Below are 23,241 nucleotides of genomic sequence, written 5' to 3'. Positions count from 1 at the left end.
TCCATGGAACATGTGATAGTTTCACTTGTAAAAGCGATGGAAATTACCGGGAAACACAAAAAATGTCAAATCTGCGGAATAATTCACATGTAGCTAAAATATTTTGCATGGACCTTATTTCGTCGTTAAAAACAATATGTGAAAAGTCCCCATCGATGTGACCCCTGCTAAAAATTTTACAGAGGGTCAAAGGTAAAGAAAAACAGTTTTTCGCGAATATTTCTTTATTCATTCGTCCTACGGCAAAAATAGTTATTACAAAATTTTGTAGCTTATAAAAATTCTCTACAAAAAATGTTCTATAAGTTTTTTGTACAAGCAATACTTTTTCACGTAAATAAATTTTGCAAGATATGCGCTGCGCGGTAAATTTACGGAGCGCGCTGACAGACGTCAAATAAATTGAAGCGTCGCACGCGCGCACAAAAAATGTCATATCTTTTGAACGAATCATCGTACAAAAAAATGATCGAAGAATCGTTGAAAAGCAGAAAACTTTCAGCTTTTTAAATGCAAATTTGGTTCGTTATTCTATGATTAATTTTTGAAAATTCTACGATGGTTTAAACAAATTGTTACATGCATTTTTGCCTTTTTTCATAAAATCAGCCACAAGTAGGTTCCAAAAAATTGTTTAAAAAAAAAACGCCAGCAGGATATTACAGTATATACTTCATACTTTGACCCTACCAGAGGAAAAAAATTACAAAAATTTTTGCTTTAAAATCAAGCTATTGACATTTTCAGTAATTTTTTAAAATTTTTGATGAAACGTTAAAATTAAAATCGTCATAACTTGGCGAAAAAACTGAGCTAGAAAATTTTTTTAAAAAGCAATCGAAAGCTTGAAATGTCTACTTTTAGGTCCTACATTGCAATATTCCTCATTTTCTTGCATTTTATTTATTTATGTAAATATACGAGTTGTCGCGAAAAATCTTATTTAAACAAAGGACTATATATTTACTTATAGTAGTTTTTGTATAAAAATTTACGTTTCTCGGGGATAATGCACTGTTTCCACACCACCTCGGAGGTACAGTGCTAATAGCGCGTTTTTTCTACGTGATGTCCCCATTAGGTCTAATCCACGTTTTTTTGAGAGGAAATAAAGCAACTCAATTTCTATGGCTTCCGCCAAGAAATCTGGAGATTCGTCTTCGTAGCTGACATAGCATTTTTCGATTATATTAGGTGCGTGCGTTAAGGCAAGTCTGGCCATGGCAATGTCTACATACTGCTGAACATTTTAAACCCATTTTTTCTGTAGCCACAGTTGAATCCGCAATTTTTCGAGCAGTGAAAAAAATGGGAGTTTAACAGAGTGTCCGAAGCAGGTGGTAGCAAAGATGGAATCAACTCCAAAAAATATCAAAGATCTCAATCCTGAAGATTGGGGATGGATAAGGAGGAATAATATTTTGGAGCCGATTCCATCTCTGCGACCACCTGCTCCGGACACTCTAGTAAACTCCTTTTTTGCAACTGCTCAAAAAGTTGCGGATTTAACTGTGGCTGCAGAAAAATGGGTTTAAAATGTTCAGCAGTGTGTGGACATTGCCATGGCCAGTCTTGCCTTAACACAGCACCTGATGCAATCGAAGATTGCTATATTGACAGCTACGAAGGACGAACCTGCAGATTTCTTGGCGGAAGCCATGAAATTGAAGAAAGAAGTTGACGCGGAAATTATGGATATCGAGCCAACGGAGGGAATTTGAAGAAGAAGCAGAGACTTAATAGCAAAATGTGTGTTTTTTCACGTTTGCAAAAGAATGTTTACCATGGAAATTGATTTGTTTCATTTCTCTTAGAAAAAACAGTGGATTAGGCCTAATGGGGACACCACGTTTAAAAAAAAAAACGCGCTTAGCACTGTACCTCCGAGGTGGTGTAGAAAACAGGCATTATCCCCGAGAAACGTAAATTTTTATACAAAACTACTATAAGTAATATATAGTCCTTTGTTTAAATAAGATTTTTCGCGACAACCGATATTTACAATAAATAAATAAAAATGCAAGAAAATGGGAGGGACTATTGCAATGTAGGACCTAAAAGTAGACATTCAAGCTTTCAATTGCTTTTTAAAAAAATTTTCTAGCTCAGTTTTTCGCCAAGTTATGACGATTTTAATTTTAACGTTTCATCAAAAATTTTAAAAATTACTGAAAATGTCAATAGCTTGATTTTAAAGCAAAAAATTTTTGTAATTTTTTTCCTCTGGTAGGGTCAAAGTATGAAGTATATACTGTAATATCCTGCTGGCGTTTTTTTTTTTTAAACAATTTGGAACCTACTTGTGGCTGATTTATGAAAAAAGGCAAAAAATGCATGTAACAATTTGTTTAAACCATCGTAGAATTTTCAAAAATTATCATAGAATAACGAACCAAATTGCATTAAAAAGCTGAAAGTTTCTGCTTTTCAACGATTCTTCGATCATTTTTGTACGATGATTCGTTTAAAAGATATGACATTTTTTGTGCGCGCGTGCGACGCTTCAATTTATTTGATGTCTGTCAGCGCGCTCCGTAAATTTACCGCGCAGCGCATATCTTGCAAAATTTATTACGTGAAAAGTATTGCTTGTACAAAAAAACTTATAGAACATTTTTGTAGAGAATTTTATAAGCTACAAATTTTGTAATAACTATTTTTGCCGTAGGGACTAATGAATAAAGAAATATTTGCGAAAAACTGTTTTTCTTTACCTTTGACCCTCTGTAAAATTTTTAGCAAGGGTCACATCGTGGGGACTTTTTCACATATGTTTTTAACGACGAAATAAAGGTCCATTCAAAAATTTAGCTACATGCGAATTATTCCGCAGAAAAATCCTAATTTCCTTGTACTATATACAACATTAACTGCTTCTTCGTGAAAATAAACTATAGAACATGAACGGCAGCTTTAAGTGATTTACGTCTAAGAGTTAAGTATTATATATTAAAATGAACTATATCTTATTTAAGTCACAAACACGTTGGACGAGTACAATCGCATACACAATGTAAAAAAATTTGATAAAATAATTGATGCTTCTCTTTTCATTTCGACAAGTATGAACATAACAATACAAAATTACTAAGAAAATCTTACGAGCCCTAGCCCTGTGTGTCTGAGGCGTCTAAATAGAAAACCCGACCCTGCGGATAACACTGTGTCACAAGTTTTACAGGTATCACCACCATATTGACGCTATCGACGATAAGCCTCGATTCCAGAACGGATTTGCCGAAAGTTAGATACGCTACCCGCTCTGGATTGGTTTCTATTGATGAGTTTCGGTTACTGCATCGCCACCCTCTTGGAGTTCGCGGGTATTCATTACTTCACGAAGGTGATAATTCTGCGTAATCGCGATATTTTTCTCATCCGTTCAATCGCTTCCTTGTATCTTAAGAGAAGATATATCGAGAGAATTTATAACATAAAGTATTTTAGGAAAACTATTGCGATCTTCTGGGATCTCTAATTAAATATAGTTTTTTTTTACCTTTGCAACATGTATTTTCGATGTAAGTGTGAATGCTAGAAAACGTAGTTTCATGTTTACATATGAAAGTGTAAAAAATTACTACATTTGCACGAAAGATTATTCAAACAATATTCAAAATTATTGTTGCATCTTTAATTACAAATATTCATAAAAAAAAGATAAAATTTGAGTCAATATCAATCTAATTTTGATTAATTTTCAGGTTGGTAGCGGCGAGATTCCGTTGGACGACGAAGAATGGGAAGAATGGAAGGGTATCGCGAGCGAGGAGTTCGAGGATACATTTCGCACTATGATCTTTGCAGCAGCCCTCAGGCTGTTCATCCGGAGATTATCGATACGAATACTAGAAAGTGTGGTTCCCTCATGTCCGCACTATACAGTGTTAGCTTGATATTTTAATAAAAACTGTTAACAAAGTCACCGAAACAATATCAAAGACATGTCTTAGAAGTTCAGGAGATTTTTAAAAATGTAAAAACGCCCTTTTCACATAGATATTATATTTTCTGTATTCTGGCCTTTCTGTAAAAATTTGTAAATTAATTTTTCGTAATCACAGAAAATTATATAATTTACGAATAATTGAAGTGCAGGAAAATTAATCCTGTAAATCTATTAAAATATTCGATCTTTGGAGTCCGGTTTAAAATATTTAATTTTCTTCTGAATTCTCGACAAGTTCTTCTCCTAGAATTTAATATCAATTGCATGTGAAATATCAGTTGTTAATTCAAGTTTTACTTCCGGCAGGACGGCGTCACATACGAAAGAGATTCCTGCCATTCCATCACGGTCGCCGTTTCTTCAAAACCGTCGACCATGGAGAGACAGACGCAAACTGAGCTTATTTTACCGATATGGGCGACAGTTTCTCTATTGCTTAGCAGGAGATGATGCTTTCAGGTACATTACGTACGCGTTAATAAAAAAACATAAAGTAACGTGATATTACGGCGGCATCACCTATTCGATTTCTATTGTGCCAAAGACTAATTTAATTAGACTAATAAAATTTAAAAGACTATTAATATAGCTATTATAATTTTTTTTATTATTACGCGTTATTTCTATTATTTATATAAATAAACTAGCAAAATGTCGCAAAAATTAAAAATCATGAATTATAAAAATATGTTCATTTTTTATTTGTATTTGTTAAGTCATTTTAAACCTTTCGTCGGTGTAAGTCACCCCAACGTGATCTTTGTCGATAACATCATATTGATGCATATTAATGCATATAAGGTGCAAAATTAGTTTTGATTACACGTTCCAATGTTATGTCTCTGACTAATGGTGCGTGTCCACTTGCGAGTAGAACTCTCGAGAGCAAAAAAGAGAGAAAGAGAGAGAGACTCTCGAGAGTATCTCTCTCTCTCTTTCTTTTTGCTCTCGAGAGTTCTTACTCGCAGGTGGAGACGCACCATTAGAGTCACTTTGCTCATTTGTAAAGTTGACTTGCAGTTGATGCATTCGATACTTGTTTTATTTATGTAGTTATTTTTATCATACCTTTTTGTTTACTCTCTATAGTCTTTAGACATATGACCATTACGTTCAACAATATCAGTAACATACCCACGCGCTCCCACGCGCTGCAGTATTGATGAATTGCTCCGTGTGAACAAGCGTCACATTTTAATTGTACTAATCCGTAATATCTAACAGCAAATAACGCTGAGGATAATTTCAAAGAAAAATCTCTTTTTATCTTTTATACAATTAACGACTAATTATGATGAAGACCTGAATGTATTTGCGTTATTAATTTAATAAGCTCCATGGCCTTTTAACTTATTGTTTAATTTATGAGTTTGATTCTTTGCAAGCCTCTTTTTTTACTTCAATTTATTTTAATTATAAAATATCTTGTACATGTTTTAACGTAATATTCTTATTTATTTCATTTATTATATTACTCTTTTATTAATAATATAGCTACATAAAAGAGATGTGTAATAATTAATATCTAAAATTGCCAGGCGTCGCCGGCAACGAGAAGCGGCTAGCAACTATCGAAAATGCGGCGATCGTATGTCGAGGAGGCACAAAAACAGCGTGTCTTACATCGACAGGGTGGCGCGGATAGTCTTCCCCGCGTCTTTCGGTCTACTCAACGTCTGCTACTGGGTAGCCTACGTCACCTATCAAGAAGAATTTAAGTGGCAGGATCCGCCGATCGGGTCGATAACGTCGATCTCCCATTAATGAAATATCAGTAATGACAATGAAGCAAACATATAATGTATTACGAAGCGGGAGAGCATCGTGCCACTTCGTTCTTGAAATTAAATTGTCAAATTTATCTCAATTTAAGTTATCAATCGTACGTACATATTATAATATGTATATATGTAGTATATAATTTTTTATTAAAAATCGCGTAAGATATACGTAATTCTGTGTTAGAGACTCTTGAAATTGAACACGCGTTTGCCAAATGTCCTGTACTTATTGATGCCTATTCCTAGTATAGAATAACGAGAAATACATAGACAAACGAATTACATTTTTCTCGTAAATTTCCGGCTCTATCATAGTGAAAGTGTACATACGAATGTTAGGAAATTTAGAAAGCAATTTCTGATTTTTTTCTTCTTTCTTCTCTTTCTCTTCACTATACTAGAAGCCTTGTGATTACTAGCCTTGCCAAATTATTATACAAATTTACTAAAGAATAAATTTATTAAATAAATACATTAATATTTATATTTATTCATTTAATATTCAATAAATAAACTCGCCGAAATTTTCACGCGTTCTCACGATACTCGCTTTCTTGCCTAAAATATCGTTTGGTGAGTATGACGATTGTAATCGATGTGATGTGATGAAAGATAGATGATGACGTTGCACCACAAATACCACTCAAAACTCTTCGTAAGTCGGATATGATTCCACTTGTGTCGTTGTTATTCGACTCTTGGTAAGAGCGTCGATGAGAAGTTTTGTTGAACGTTGTCTTCGTCGGTTATAAGTCATCTTAAGAACTATACATTGTTGACATTCAAAATCCTCCCCCTCCAAGGACACACTTCCAAATTTGTCCAACACAAAAGCGACATTCTCATTGTGAATTTTATACCACTGAAGGTCTCAACGAAACTCTGGGTAGACTCATTTTAGGAATAAGAACTTTTATTTGGTATGACTATTTTATGTATAATATATAGTTTACGCAGATATGTCACGACAATAATAGTATTTAAAACTTAATTAGATTTTTACATTAGGCTTCATTGCCTGATAACTGTAGATTTTCCTTGAGTAGTAATAATTATATTGATTCAAGAATAGACGAGTATATATTTTATGGTATAATATTCTTTGTCGCAGAAATAAGGAATAAGTCAGGAGATTTTAAGAAATTTCAATTTTCGATAATCGAAAAATGGACGAACAGAGAAATGTCGACGTTGAGGTGAAGTCAGCAAAGGACGTTCGCGGCTCATTAGCTTAGAACTATGTGTAGTTTGTGGAAATACAGCCAATGGTAGGCACTACGGGGCGATCACCTGCGAGGGTTGCAAGCTCTTTTTAAGCGCAGCATGCGCAAGCAGCTGGGCTACCAGTGTCGAGGAAGCAAAAGTTGTAAAGTTACCAAACACCGCAAAAATCGTTGTCAGTATTGTAGACTTCAGAAGTGCTTGGCGATGGGCATGAGAAATGACTATAATGTGCAACGTAAAAGAAAACCGGTATTGGGTGAGCCCAACTATGAAGAGATAAACGAAGTTCCCTCGAGCGTAGGACACGACTCACCACTGCCCGTCCACACCGTTACGCCGCGGCCGAAGAGGAGAAAGACACACTGTGAGAACACGTTGCAATCTGATAATAAACAGTATTGAGTTTATTTTTTCGTAGTATGGCTCATACTAACGGTCGCCGTGCACGTTCGTACAAGTCCGTGCAAGAGAGTCTCGAATAGTCCTGAGAAGAGCCAAGTCGCAATTACGTTCGTTCCCGCAAATACCTTTGTACCAGTTATCAAATATATACATATACCAAGAGTCATCTCTCAATTAATTCGACCTTACAGTTCGACTACCTTAAGTTTACCGAAAAAGAACAAAGGCGCATTAAAATGCAAATTTTTAAAATTGTTTCTGAGGCAGAGACTCAGGCAGAGATTAAGGTCTAAATGATGGATGCACAGTTTTAAGATAATGTACATAAATAGTTCATATATATGTATATTAATAGTTTATATCTTATAATTGTATTTATAAGAAATACATTATTAAATATAAATTTTTGAAATCATGATGTAGGTAAATTAAATTGAATTATAGTCACTATTATAATTCAATTTAATTTAGCATGAGTCCTTATTAAAGAAATAATTATTATACATATAGTAATGACTATGTAAAACTTTCCTGTCAGTAATAAAATTCCGCGCGAAATTTGATTTTCTCCCTCAGAGGCTACGATTTCTGGTGGCAAGTGTCCCTGCCCTACGACTAAATGCTCCAAAGCCAATCTCTGTCTCCCACTGATAATGGCCTTGCATTTATCCTCGTTAACTACTACGCCGTCTAATTGTCTCTTTAATCAATAAATTCCACCAAAGACTGCACACAGTCTAAAAGTATGAAAAATGTTATTTTTATGTAACTGTAAAGCAGAATGAAAGTTTCACCGCGTTTTTAGAAACACACACCTGCAGAAACATTGAGGCAGTTCTCCGCTTCCGTACATAGGCCATAAGAATGGTGTATTTCCATAACGTCCAAGACTATTGAGAAAATGCTTCGTACGATTAACGCCGTCTCTACATGACGTTTTGTCCGTTGCCATTGCAATAGCTTGCATAACATAATGCTGTACCTACTATAAGCGTAAGGTTTTTCGTATTAAGATATTCTAAGAACGTTTTATCACGGAAACCTAGAGATGTAAACGGGACACATTATTATTAAGTCAGAAATTAAATAATTAAAAAAAATACATGCTCACACGTAACGCGTTTACGTAATGTGACACGCACCATCAAATTCTGGACTATCGGCACCCTGTTCCATGCAGGATGTCAGAAGGTGCATCAACATTTTCTTCTCGATCACGCTAACCGTTTTGTTAGCGAACACATCGGCTCGAGAACAAGGAAGTTTGGTAAGTTTACCGTCCATAAAAGTGGCAACCCTAGAGACCGCACGGAATTCAGCATAACGCGCAATGTTGCTAGAAATCAACAGTTCCACTAATTCACCGCGGGGGAATAATAACTGCAATAAGAATCACGTGTCATGTACATATGCACATTAAGAGAATTAATGCGCGTATCTACAAATATCTGTAATCTTACTTTTAGGCGCCATATCGATATTAAATCTTCTATACTTTTTCTTGATACGGTCTATGCTTCACTGTTTCACATTCTCCTTTCTGTCAGCCTTATCAGGATCAGTCTTTTCCGCGCCATCGACTGCGGCACTATCTCTAGAACTCTCGGTCTGGGTATCCTTCGAAGAGACGTCAGGTAGGTCCGCATCGCTGCATGAAAAGGAAACTAGTCAGAATATACGAGATACCATCTAAAATCGTTAAACGGTTAATTTATGCAGATCATTTCTTACTTGGAAATATACCAGATTTCTCCGATGTTCTCGACTGTGGAATAAGTACTGGTCACTAGCTTTCAAAAATTTTTGTCCCCCTTCAAATCGACATTTGTATTTCTCTAGTATTACTTTTAACCGTTTTTAAATCTTCTATCCACTTTTGCAGGCCGTCGAAATTAAATGTAGCCCACAGCCCTCCGTAATATTCGTTGCTAAATAAATAAGTAAAAATTCTATTTAATAACGCACAAATATTGCCCTGATTATAAATAGCTTATCATATCATATTATGAAGTTACTGAATTATGTGATATTGTTATCTACACTAATTGGAATAATAATGAATATTTGTTAAGTTAAAAAATCTAAAAGTATAAGGCGCAAATTGATATTAAATAATTAATATTAATATTCATATAATATTCTAGGAATTTTATGCGCTTATAGGGTGTGAATCGCAGGCAAAATCTAAGACTGAAAATTAAATTTCAAGAATTGATAATCTGTGTTTTCAAATTACGGCTCGTGTTTAAGCTTCAACGTCTCTCAATACAAATTAAATTTTGCAAGATGTAGAATATAATTAAAGTGTTAAAAAGCGAATAACACTAAACTTTGCATGTTCTTTTAGCCATATTTTAAGAATAGATTTTTATTTTTTTAAGTAACAAAAATGCTTTTCTTTTACATTCTGGTCACTAGAAGGTCTAATAAATGATGGATATTTGAAACGCAACCACCAAAAATTTTTTTTATTCGGGAAAAGTGTGGCTACCTGAACTAGAACACGAACCAATATTTCTATTCTGCACAAAATACCGATGTATTTGCACTTTATTAGCGATTTCTCGAGGTATCTCATATTAGAAGTACACTTTTTCGATTTTGCATGAAGCTCATTTTTTACATTTTTCTAATTTTCAGAAAAATTAATATTTAAATTAGATTTTACATATTAGGATCTTAAAGCTTATTAAATTCCCTTCAAAATGACCTACTACATTTTTCAATTCTGCCCATATATAGGTTTCCGATCATCACACAAAATAGATGTGGTATCTCACACACATAACAGGGGACTTTCCTCTATTCTTATTATAAATAAGGCTAAAAAACATGCAGTGTTATTCACTTTTTTTGTTTCCTTAATTAATACAAACAATTCTTCAAAAATTCTTTTTGTACTACTTTTCAAACCAGAATATCCCCTTAATTTCGTTCAAAAGATATTTCTCTTAATTTTAAGTGGATAATATACTATAGATAATTTATATAGTACATTTATAAGAAATACAATTATTAATTATGAATTTTTTAAATCATGATGTAAATTAAATTAAAGTATAGTATATAATTACTATACACTATAATTATACTATAATTCAAATTAATTTAGCATGAGTATTCCTTATTAAAGAAAAGAAATATATTAACGATTATTGTGTGTATAGTAATATTACTATGTAAAACATTAAGTGTTTATAATTATGGGTAACTTCTTACGTATCCTTACATGTTTTAATGTTGAATGTAAATTGTAATGTGGGACAGTAAAAATGACGAACAGCATTTCTCACTGGTTTCAGCGCCATACCGTGATTTTCGTAGCGGCCAATGCAGTAACTACGTTCTTAAGATAAAGCAGGTCATTTCGGACGAAGTCGCTAACAGTCGATAAGTCGCGTCGTTAAGGCTGTATTCTGTAACTCTTATATAACTACAGTAGTTTTGTTATCATCGTTATATTATCGTTGTGCAGATATAATATATGATAAAAAAACTGCGCAACGACAATATATAATAACGAATTGTTGTTAATAGTTATAGAATCAGAGCACTGATCTCTAAGCCGAGAACTCCGCGTGACGTGTTAGAGAAGTTATATTGCAATCAAAATTAAGTATGTTAATTGTTAGGACTTTCAGCCCTTAAAAGAAATTTGTTATGTCAATTGTTAAAAAGATATTGATGATTAACATAGAGTCTATTATTGCATCAAAGTTGCGACTTACATAGATCATTAATTAAGAAATTATGAAATTTTTTTGTTTTTCAGGTTGCTAAATATTAATCTGATGTTAAATTCAGTTTGATAAATTAAAAATGTCGGAGCCATATAGCGGCCGGATGTCAAAAGTAAAAATTCTATCATTTTTATTTTTAATATCCGCTATTTTTAATTAACTTTGCCATCCGATTAATATTGCGGTTATTTAAAAAAAACCTACATATGTATTCGCTTTTTTAGATTTTTATAAGATACTACAATTTTCCATGGAAAGGTTTGGTTGAAGGTCTGTTAATTTCCATATAAAATTGTAGTATCTTATAAACATCTAAAAAAAAAAACAAATTTATGTAGATTTTCATGAATTCACGAGTTTTAAGAGGCTTAAGGATTTTGTCGTTTTCTGTAGAACCTTGTAGTATTGTATGCAAAATTACAACCATTTACAAATCAAAAATTTATATAGATAAAAAATTGTACATTTATGTATCTTTCTATTGGACTTTACAACAGACTATACGAAAATAAAAACATAAGTATTTCGACTTCTGCGAATTAAGAAGTTATTAATAATAGATGAATTTTGGAAGATTTGTGTAAAAACTTGTAACATTTAACTAAAAATTACAAATTTAACTAGCCATAATAATAATTAGCCGTAATAAAATTTTTGAGCTGTACAAACAAATCGGTATTTGTTAGTATTTTTACGCAGTTGTAGTATTTTATGAGAAACTAAAAACTGAATTAGATTCTAAGTTGCATAGTTTTACGATACGTAAATTGTAATAGATTTCTTAATCATTTATAAATAATTGTAGTATTCTACAAGTAAGCAGATGTTTTAATTTTTTAAGATTTTGTTTTTTTCTTAAATTTTTAAAATTTGTAGATCTTTGTACTATTTTTTATAAAATTGTAGTTTTTCATAAAATATACTACTTGCAATAGTTTCTTGATTTGAGAACATTGTAATCTGTGGTACTATTTCGTAGATATTTCTACAAAAATATAACTATTTCTACAAAAATTAAATATTTCAACAAAAATGTACATTATGTACAAATTTCTATTTCTAGTCAATTTTGTAGTTATTCATAGAAATTTTTCCGCCAGGGATACGAACGTCTAACTCCAGATTTCTTTAGTTAGGTTAGTTCTTTCAAAAAACAGCGTTTTTGTAAACGTAGCGTTCTGTAATTCCAAAAATGCAATAAATGATTTCACGACATGTCACTCGTCCTAGAACTCCACGAACGCACGTGAAAAACGTATTGAAGCGATACGCCGCATCTGTATTTTCTTTAGAGGCGGAACTTATAAATTGTGCCTTCTGAAGCCTCGTACGTATTAGTCCAAGAGCTGACGACACTTTTGGCCAAGTGATTTTATAAATCACGATTTTCCGTTATAACCTGCGTGAATGACTTTTCTTCGATAATCCGAACACCTGGCTGGCCGTACTTGGGGGGTTTAGAAGTACGTAGGTGAGAAAAAAAACGAATTTTCAAGTCATAGTATAAGTCTTAATTTTTATCGGATATTGATAATTGATCACTCAGGAACATGCAAATAAATTGCCAGTTTGATTGCTCGGGGGGAATAGTCGCCAGGCTTAATTAAAAATAATTGAAAATAATTATTTTCAAGTCATACTATAAAAGCTGGGTTTTTTTTTACTAACAAGTATAGTGCTAACACATACCACCCAAAAAAGCCAAGTGAAAATTTTGGTGGCAACATCTCTAAAAAATTATTGAAAATGCACAAAGCCAGAGCGCGGCGGAGGGGTCTGATGATGGCCTCAATTGTTTTTAGCGTCCATGAGTTTTTAAAAACGTGTATTTTAACTATCATTATCGTATCAATTTATGAAAAAGTTGATAAATAATAAATACCCAGGTAGCAGACAGTCGTCATAATGACGTGATTCTTACGTCATTTTATGACGTATGTTACGTCATTTATTCCTAAAGTTTAACGTAAAAATGACGTATTTTTCACGGTCCTAAGTCACATCCCAACGACGTCATTTTCTGACGTTTTATTGACGGCAAAAATAGGTCCAATGTACGACATACCGGTTTCTAGAAATGTTTTTTATGAAATTAAAATTTTAAAATGTCTACTTGATAAACGTTTATAAAAAAATGTTCTTTTTCTTTATCTAAGAAAAAAAAAGCTTTTTAACTGTTTCGTTACATATGCCATGTGCGTATAGCCGCTCTCAAGGCGGTCACCCATCCTAGTACAGTACCGCGTCCGAGTCGCTTGACTTCGATGATCCAGTGGACAGTGACGATCTTCTCACCCTGATGCTTCCTTATTAAGTGTACTTGTCTATAACAGGTACATCTTTAAAGTGGTCAAAAATCTTGTAATGATATCTTCTTAATAGTTATAACACTGCATGAAATAGTTGTCATAAAACTATAATTACACACGCAACTAGATCCACTTATACCATAAATTCACAACGTCAATCATAAAGTTACGAAATACTTTATAAATGTAGGAATATTCCTGTGAAAAATACTGTGAAAAATATGTCATTTTTACGTCAAACTTTAGGAATAAATGACGTAACATGCGTCATAAAATGACGTAAGAATCACGTCATTATGACGACTGTCTGCTACCTGGGTAGTCAATTAAACGTCTATATAATGTCATTTTACAAAGTCTTTTTGACGTATTAAAACATGACGTTAAATATACGTCACTTAATCGACGAATGACGTTACTGACCAATTATGACCAAATATTGACGTCAAAATGACGAGTGCTTGCTACCTGGGTATTATGTAGCCCCCGAGCAATCGAACTGGCAATTTATTTGCATGTTCCTGAGTGATCAATTATCAATATCCGATAAAAATTAAGACTTATACTATGACTTAAAAATCCGTTTTTTTTTCTCACCTGCGTACTTCTAAACCCCCTAAGTACGGCCAGCCAGGTGTTCGGATTATCGAAGGAGAGTCGTCCACGCAGGTTATAACGGAAAATTGTGATTTATAAAATCACTTGGCCAAAAGTGTCGTCAGCTCTCCGCCTAATACGAGCGCTCGGCCGGAGCGGGCCGTGCGCTCTGTCCCTTGGTTCTTTTGTCCGGATTACTTGACAGCAATAAAGATTGTTTGAAGTTGAGAGAAAGAGAGAGAGATTGTGTTATTCTTTTTTGCGACCATCTGTGGCGGTTATAATTCAATAGATCAAACCGCGCATTCTACATAGTTCCGAGAAAAAGCGCGCGAGCGGCGCCGACAACGTTGCGTCCCAGGCGGCGAGGCACACGTGTGCCGCGCATGCTCGAGCATGTTAGGAGGGGCGCGCAGCCCGGCCGAGCGAGCATTCGTTTCGCAGACATCGCGCGTGATACATCGTGCGTTACTTACGGTCGAATCAAATACGTAATTGCGTCATCTTTTCGTCTCATTTCGCTATAAAGTTGTGCGGTCGCTGAAATCTGCCTATTCGTGTGCATTAAGACTATAACTATTTACCATACATCAATTCACGTGGTTGATCCGGACAACTACGATCGTCACCGAGAGGAATCCAGAGATATTCCCGGCGAGCCATGCCGGCACGTGGAACGAAGGAAGGAAGCCATTTTCAGGAACGTTCGAGAGAGCCTTTTCGACAGGAATCACGAGCCCTTTCGAAGTCTTCGAGGAAAAGTATCGAGGAACTCAGATATACTCAAATTTAAACTCATCAATTCAAAGGTAACCGTTTGAGCACGGGCGTTAGAATTTCACCTAACGTTACTCAAGGGATCCGCAAGGGATAATTAAACCCTCGACGGTTACAATTTTGCAACTTGCTGAATTCAGAGAGCAAGTTTAACTCATTTGAGGTAAATTTATTTCGAGTCATTTGTAACACTGAGCTCAGTCTAAAGTAAAGTCAATAATTAATTCTTCGGTTGCAACCATTTCATTTCATTTCATTTCATTTACAAGTAACACCGTTATTTCTTTCTTATACGTACGTGCTTTGTACTTAATAACCGTTTCACATTACATTGTCTGCGATAAGATATATTTACTTTTGCTTGCGTTTTTGAGAACATCTCTCAATAGATATTGAATTATATTTTCACGTGATAACATTGCGGTGTGTATTTGCGTAGCATTCACGACTCGTTCATAACGTTTATAACAACATTACTTGCGATAACTTCTGTTACCAGTTTTTATACGTTTTGATGATATCTCTTGATATATTATTCTTTGTATTATCACCGTGATTATTCTGCCAATTTCTTATTATCTAATATTGCGTTTGTGTTGTGTCGAATTAATGTATCAATCAAAGATTGAAGGCCTACTACAATTGTAATTCAGTACACTTAGTTGAAAACTTATTGCTCTTGTCGTATTTATCTCTCGTGTCGTAATAATAGCTCATGTTGTAAGTAATATTTTTGTGCCGTGATTTGTACACAATTTCTGTAATACTCAGTCAATATTCGAATTACGAAGAATACTATCTACAAGGCCGATGACAATTATTCATGATTGAACTAAAAGATTGATGCATTATTTCCCCGATTGTTTGAATTATATCTGATATTCATGTTTCTAATTGATTTATGTCTATGTTTTTAACGATCCTTTCTTTGATAAATAACAACTCGTTCGAAGCTTGACTACGTCAAGATAATATTATATTTGAGCATACTATTTTTATTCCTCTTATGAAGAATAAATTCATTTAATAATAAATTACATTAATGAATCTAGAGTCTATTCGACAATAGCTTTAAAGAAAGGACTGTTCTACTATAACTAATTATTTGTTTAATTTTCTGTATTTGATACATTTATTGTATTTCTATTGTCTTTTTATATTATTTATGTACAATTTTGTTCACGAATACTGGGAAGGTTTTCGGGCAGTTTCCCTTCTCCTATGCAACAAATGTTGGTATTCTTTGTATAGTTCTGCCCAATCTAGCCATTTCAAATTACATAAATTACTAAACGCAATCTCTCTCTCAATAAACGGATTCTTATGATTTGTTCCTTCCTCATCTAATTCTAGAGTTCAGGCTTGTGCGCGAGCTTGTGCAAACAAAGATCTTTTGACTTTTGACTAGGTGTTTAGGCGGGCGCACTGAAAGAAAATTCCAACGAATCTTTCAATTCGACTGTGTGGCGTATCGCTCCCAAACACCTATAAATTCGGGCTTCAAAATTGTTCAAATCGCTGCATATTTGGCTACTGGCATCTTTAATGAAAACTATACTGCCATTTATTAACGATTCAGTTATTAGAAATCAATATCGGCCAGCAGTGCAAATGTTTGCTGATAATTATGATGCGCAGCGAGTTACGAAAGGGGAGCGGCGCCGAAACAGCACGATCAAGGAGGCTCGCACAGCTCGTAAACTGGAGCAAATGTAACGAAACGAGTTTTATAAAGAAGCTGAAGGCTTGTAGTATGGCCCTGGTATAGCTGATTAGCATAAGATTGCGGTAAGTCACCAATAAATGATATTTTTTGTACCGCAAACTTTAAACGCGTTTTTCTCGAAATTTCATTTTCGTACTTTCTTAAAATCTGCGGAAAAGATAGAAAAAAAAAATTGATCAATCGATTTGATTCAAAGTGCGTTAGCTAAAGAATGAACAACCATTCTATGTGAACTTCAAACATTAGTAAAAACATTAATTTAAATAATTGTTATTGTATAAAAACGGAAGATTTTTTTCTCAAAAATGTTATTTTTTTGTTCAAGTGCTAAAAAATTTGTATTTTACAGTTTTTTAACCATGTTTCTGGTTCATATAAAATAAAAATACATGAAAATTAATAATTTTTTGGTTTTTTTGTTTCAGATCAAAATACCGGACTACATTTTTCCCGCAGATTGACAACTCGGTTGGCGATACGCCCTGATTAGAGATACACCACGGCGCAATTTTGCAATTAATTTACAATATAATTTTTTTTTACCTCTTCAAATAAGCAGTTAAATATTGTAAAAAGTTTAGAAACCTCAACTGCATTATTGTCAACAAAAAAATTCTTAAAAATCTCCTCTTTTTTAGCTTTCTAAACCAGGTTCTCCCTTTAAATGTGACGAACGTTTCGGCTTTTCTTTCGAGCCATCTTCAGCATTTATTAAGTAGTCAAAAACTACTGCGACTTTTCAATTTTTGTACTTCTTTGACTGCTGCAGATCTTGTGTAGAAATGTGCACTATAACCGTGCGTACCAGCTCGCTTGTCACGGCATCTCCTCAAGAAAGGAGCTTCCTACCTCGAGCTCCGCAGAGGAATAGAATAAATCTTCTTTTCTTAATAAATGCTGAAGATGGCTCGAAAGAAGAGCCAAAACGTTCGTCACATTTAAATACACGTTTTAGTTTTATTTGCGCACCACGTTCCGCGCCCGACTCGCATTCGCCGTTAAATCTTTAATAAATTCTTTAGCAATAAAACTGCTAGTTTTTATAATTATTCTGTTACCTATTGCAGGTCAAAATATTCCTACTGGCAAGAAGTCTCCGCTCTCATCTCTGAGAAGGTCTTCCGCAATCGCTTTCGTGAATGTATATGTATATATTCGACCATCCAGAAATGATTCTAGTCAAACAATAGTTTATCTCTTTCATTATTAATATATTTAATTATTTTATTATATTGAACTTTAAAGAATTACCTAGATATTTTTTCCTCAGTTATGTTTTCGTGTAAGTAACGTATAAACACGATAAGGTCTTTGTGATTAATGGGATACGAGTAGAATCGCTCTTTAATATGTTTCACATGACAGTTCGTACAAGCTATTGACACATAAATAAGTGACTGCGATCGATCATTAAGCGTAATTTATGTTTCTTTCTTAAAATTAGTGAAAATTACAGAATACAAATAATTTTTGCCGATTATTATTAGTAGAACACATATTAGACACATATTCTAGACACCTAGAATAATGTAATATTTGAAGAAGTTACAAAGCAACCGAGCCTAGCATTATATGGTGTATTTGCAGCAGCATTTGATGTAACAATAGCATTGGGAGAAAATCCATTTAATAAAAAGAAATGTACTTTTTTTAATTAATAAAGTATTATTAAATAAAAGTTGATATTGAATTTAGCGATAATCAATAAAGGATTCTTTTCTAATAGAAATTTAGTGAGAAATATCCGCGGTTGCTCTAACTTCCGCAAATTTGGAAATTTCGAACTAACTTTTTTTTAATCGATAAAGTATCATTAAAGAAAGATTAGTATTGAATTGAAGTATTGAATTCGGCGATAATCGGTCAAAAGATTCTTTTTTTTTAATATTGTATAAAAAAAAACTGATTAAAGACCTGCCCCCGGGTCGTAAAGTTCAATGGAATGGCACCCGGAACAGGATGAAGCCCGTAAAATTTCTGTCAAAATATAAAAATAAACAAGTGTGCAAATTAGGAATTTGCACATTGCTTCGTCAACATTTTATTGTGCTCATAAAACTTCCTCTGTGAGAAACCCAAATTATACTATACTAAATAATAATACTAATAATTATGCATTAAATAAAATACAAGTTTCCTCATAAGAGGAGTTTTGTAAGCGCAATAAAATGTTGATGATGCAATGTACAAACTCCAAATTTGCACACTTAGAAATGTCGTTTATGCCGTTGTTATTTACTTAGCGTTCCTCCAATGCCTCGCCACGCGCCTACAACGTGAACGTTGCCTGGGCTGCAGCTTCTCGTCGAATCGCACGGACGCATCTTGATTTGCGTTTTTTTTTATAAATTAATGGCTACGTTTACACCCAGCGACCTGATCGCGGCCTGACTTATATTGTGACCCGAAATAGGTCTAGTCATCATTCGTTTACACCGAGAGAGACTTAAAAATTGACGGGATCGTATTTGGGATCGCCCTGAATCTTACCATATTTGACAGCTCAGTCTGAAGTTACGCCTTTAGATATTTTGATCGTTGACAGTTTGACAGAATTAACAAGTGTTGTATTCATTAAGTTCGAATCAAGTTCATTAATTTTATATAATGACACCCGAGGAGTATTTTATACAGTTTTATTACCAATTTATTTTTGAAAATAATAGAAGAAGAAATCTTCTTTTTATGAATATTATGCGTAAAAAAGACAGATGTGGGACAGAATTAAACGATTGCAGAGGCTCCAAATGGCAATGTTTACGCATTATGCACGCATGTTACCAATGAATAACATTTTGGAAACGTATTTAAACGCAATAAGAGTTGATAGAAGTATATGGATGAAACCGAGGAGTAACCATTTTTGGAGTGAAATTGTTCTGACGACGTACACTGATTCAGATTGGCTAGAAAGTTTTCGAATGCGAAAGAATACATTTGATTATCTGTGTTCGTTGTTACAACCGATTTGGAGCCAAAGCCTCTTTTATTGAAATCAAGAGAACCGTTATCAGTTCAGAAACAAGTCGCTATTGCATTATATAAAATGGCAAGTTGCGCAGAGTATCGGGTAGTTGGAAACGTATTTGGCATCCATAAGTCCACTGTAAAAAAATGTTTGTATCGAGTTGTAAATGCGATCAATGAATTGATAATGCCAGATTTTCTGCGAATGCCAAATGAAATTGAAGCTTCTGAAATAGCATCACGTTTTGAGAGAATTTCCCACATACCGCAAATTATTGGATGCATCGACGGTTCTCATATACCTATATTAGCACCTTCAGAGGGTTATCGGGATTACGTTAACCGTAAGGGTTGGCCTTCTTTTAATTTACAGGCAGTTGTCGATGACAAATGCAGGTGTGTATTATTTACAATTTATATAATCACAGGATGATACTGTAGGTCATAATTAATAAATCTTCTTATGTACAGATTAGAGATATTTGTATTCGCCACCCTGGAAATACTTATGATGCTGCAGTATTTAAAGACTCCAATTTATACAGGAATGTTAAAAATATTATTCCACAGGTAAAGTGACAATTAATATATTTTTTTATTTATACCTTATCACATGTCTGAATATTATTTTATAATTTATATTTTAGACCACGCGAAATATCAATGGCTTGGAAGTACCATATTTATCGTCGGAGACCCAGCGTACCCACTTTTGCCATAGGTAATGAAAGGCTATCCTGGTACGTTACAGCCGAACAGGAGTCTTTCAATGTTTATCTCAATTCAGCGAGGGTTACAATAGAAATGGCCTTTGGGCGGTCGAAAGGACGTTGGAGGATACTTTTAAAAAAGATTGATGTTAATTACTTGTTCGTTCCAAACATTACGAGTGCTTGTTGCATTTTGCAAAATTTGTTAGAAACAAAAAATGAAGCATTTATTCAGCAATGGCTTAATGATGTGGCTGAAGCACAATATATCAACAGCCAATGGATATGGGTAATCGGGAACGTGACGACATCACTGGATCACATATTCGTCAGCATTTAATAAACTACCTGTCGACACATTACCCACTTCGTAAAAGTATGTTACGATAATTATTGTACGTTACTAAAATAAACAGAGAATACAATAAATATAGTTTTTTTTATTTGTACATGTATATTTACTTCATATTATTGAAATCAAATAAACGCGAAAGTTAATTGTGGTGAAGACATTAGAGTACTTGTCTAAAAAGTATGTCCGTAAGATAATGAAGGTAAAGATGAAGTTGTGTATATTGACGATGAGGCTGATGTTGATATTGGGGGAGATGGTTCTGGTAAGCCACATGAATTTATGAATGGGGTAGATGAATAAAAAGGATTGGAGTCGACGAGAATGGTGGACGAGGATAATTTTCATGAAAATTGCATGGATATGGTTGCTGAAAGTTGTTCCCATGTTGCATTGCTTGCATTCCTGCCATAAAATTATTTAACATTTAAAGTTGATGTTCATGCTCCTTCTCTAACATTTCCTTTTCCCACTGACGTTGAGATATCATTTGCGACTGTGTGGACTCATTAAACATATCCATTTGTTTTTCAATTACTCCTTGCATTTGCTGTGCCTGACATTTAGCAAAAACTTCTGCGAAGTTCTGCGCCAATTTCACCTGTGTATACCGCCCTGAAAGTAAATCGCTCGTTTTTGTATTAAAAAACAATATTATGTAATCTAGCTAAAATAACTATTGTATATATATATATATATATATATATATATAGTATATATAGAGGGGTAAAAGTCATAGTCATAGTGGGTAAGTCAAATTCTTTTAAATTTTTTCTCGCATGGATAGATGCAATCTATACAATATATAAATTGCATCTATGCACACGAAAAAATATTTTTAAAATTTGACTTACACCACTGTGATTTTTACCCCTCCAATATATAATATAATATATATATATATTATATATATATATATATATATATATGTATATACACACACACACACAGGGTGAATCATTTTAATCAATCCACGCAAATATCTTGAAAAGAAGTTTTTCAAAGAAATCTTTTAGAAAAATAGTTTATGGCTTCTAGGGGAACATAAGATGGTGTTATTGATTTGACCTTGGATAGTCGTTTGAAGATCACATAAAGGTCACCTTTAATTTCTTAAATGGAATCCCTTATATTATGGTATATTGTTATGTCCCCCTCGAAGTCAAGAAACTTTGTATAAAATGTTTTTTTGAAAAACTTCTTTTTCGAGTTATTCGCGTGGATGGATTAAAATGGTCTACCCTGTATATATATATATAATATATTATATATATATATATGATGGGATGTATTGGAGATAAAACTTTAAATCAGTCATCGAAAAGAACGAAAATCGGAAAAAGTTAAAGATTGAACTGGATAGACATCGAAACACAGATTTTTATTGAATTATGCATAGAAAAAACGAATAATTCAATTAATAGACGGAAAGCGCCATAAGCAATATAGATAATTACTCAAATCACTAGAACGAACATGAAAGAAATGAGTTTTATTAAATGGCGCACACAAATAAAAACCAAATTAAAGCATTAAAAGAGGCATACTTTAAATGTAAACGAAGTAACAGCGTTTAGCGGTGCCGCCCGTAAGTTTTCAATTTACGATATATATATATATGGGCAGATCCATTACTTTCGACCAAAAGTTGCGGGGTGGGTCACCGATTTTGATGCCGATTTTTTTTTTCCTCGAAAGTACACTAGAAAAGGAGATGATCCTGAAAATTTGAGCCCGATTCGATCAAATCGGCCGCTGGAGAATTTTTTAATTTTGAAAAAAGTCGATTTTTCAGTCATTTTCAAAAATTTATATCTCAGCTTCTATATAACTTAGAGACTCGTTTGAGGCCGCATTCTTTTCTGTAAACCTCTACTTTTAAGAAAAAAATTGGTCATGGTTTACACTCAAGTCCGGCTTCACGGCGAGCTGCTAACTAAACCACTGTTTTAGAGAAATTTTACCTATTTTTGAAATGCTGTCATATCTTAAAGTTTTCGAAGTAGAGGGTTGATCAGCAGCTGATATTTTTTGTTCAGGTATACTCTGAAGAAATCTACCCACTTTTTACTTGATTGCTTCTATTTCGTTAAGTTATGGCCATCTAAAGCCGATCGATTTCGAAAAATCGCCATTTTCAGATAGCCAGAACTTTTTTCTTTCAACTCGAAATCCTTTGAAATTTTCAGGGAATATACTTCATTATATCCTTAAACACCCTGAAAATTTCATTTTTGGAATAGAAGTGGTTTTCCGAGTTATGAATTTTTAAAATTGTCAACTTTTTCGATTTAATCTGACATTTTTTGTGGTTTTATCATCAATTTGAAAAACAAAAACAAATAAATTAAATTAAATTAAATTAGATTCTCAATCGGACTGACGGTAAATTATGAGCAACGTATATTTGCTAACATGGACCTGATAGTTCTCAATACTTTGGAAATTTGGTATTCAACATATTATTAAAAGAATAAAACAATATTTACTTTTAAAAATTTTAAACAAATAAATTAAAATAAAAAATAATTAATTTTTTCCCTCAATTTCTTCTCAAACATCCGTTTTGCTCCTTATTTTCGAATATATTTTCCGAAAATATCAATTTTATTACATAAATTTACAAAATTGTGATAAAACCACAAAAAATGTCATATTAAATCAAAAGTTGACATTTTAAAAATTTCATAACTCGGAACCACTTCGT

General features: G+C 33.6%; 1 protein-coding gene, 1 long non-coding RNA gene and 2 pseudogenes across 2 annotated transcripts; 3 read left to right on the top strand and 1 right to left on the bottom strand.

The window, feature by feature from the left end:
• The first annotated feature begins 2,788 nt into the window (after nucleotides 1–2,788).
• On the top strand, nucleotides 2,789–6,099 carry LOC139824493 (uncharacterized). Its single transcript, XM_071797012.1, has 4 exons — nucleotides 2,789–3,343; nucleotides 3,705–3,886; nucleotides 4,256–4,408; nucleotides 5,488–6,099. Exons 1-4 carry the CDS (start codon nucleotides 3,281–3,283, stop codon nucleotides 5,711–5,713), a joined length of 624 nt encoding a protein of 207 aa, XP_071653113.1. The 5' UTR covers nucleotides 2,789–3,280; the 3' UTR covers nucleotides 5,714–6,099.
• A 1,548-nt stretch (nucleotides 6,100–7,647) lies between these two features.
• LOC139824490 (rab proteins geranylgeranyltransferase component A-like) lies at nucleotides 7,648–9,934 on the bottom strand (annotated as a pseudogene).
• A 625-nt stretch (nucleotides 9,935–10,559) lies between these two features.
• Nucleotides 10,560–20,129, top strand: LOC139824494 (uncharacterized; annotated as a pseudogene).
• Nucleotides 14,354–18,284, top strand: LOC139824500 (uncharacterized). Its single transcript, XR_011735131.1, has 3 exons — nucleotides 14,354–14,811; nucleotides 16,359–16,567; nucleotides 16,931–18,284. It is a non-coding gene; the product is annotated as an uncharacterized lncRNA (long non-coding RNA).
• Nucleotides 20,130–23,241: the final 3,112 nt, after the last annotated feature.

Source organism: Temnothorax longispinosus, unplaced genomic scaffold, assembly GCF_030848805.1.
Source record: "Temnothorax longispinosus isolate EJ_2023e unplaced genomic scaffold, Tlon_JGU_v1 HiC_scaffold_40, whole genome shotgun sequence".
Taxonomy (NCBI): domain Eukaryota; kingdom Metazoa; phylum Arthropoda; class Insecta; order Hymenoptera; family Formicidae; genus Temnothorax; species Temnothorax longispinosus.
Note: the sequence above shows the minus strand (reverse complement) of the source record. Positions and strands in the feature narration are given on the sequence as shown.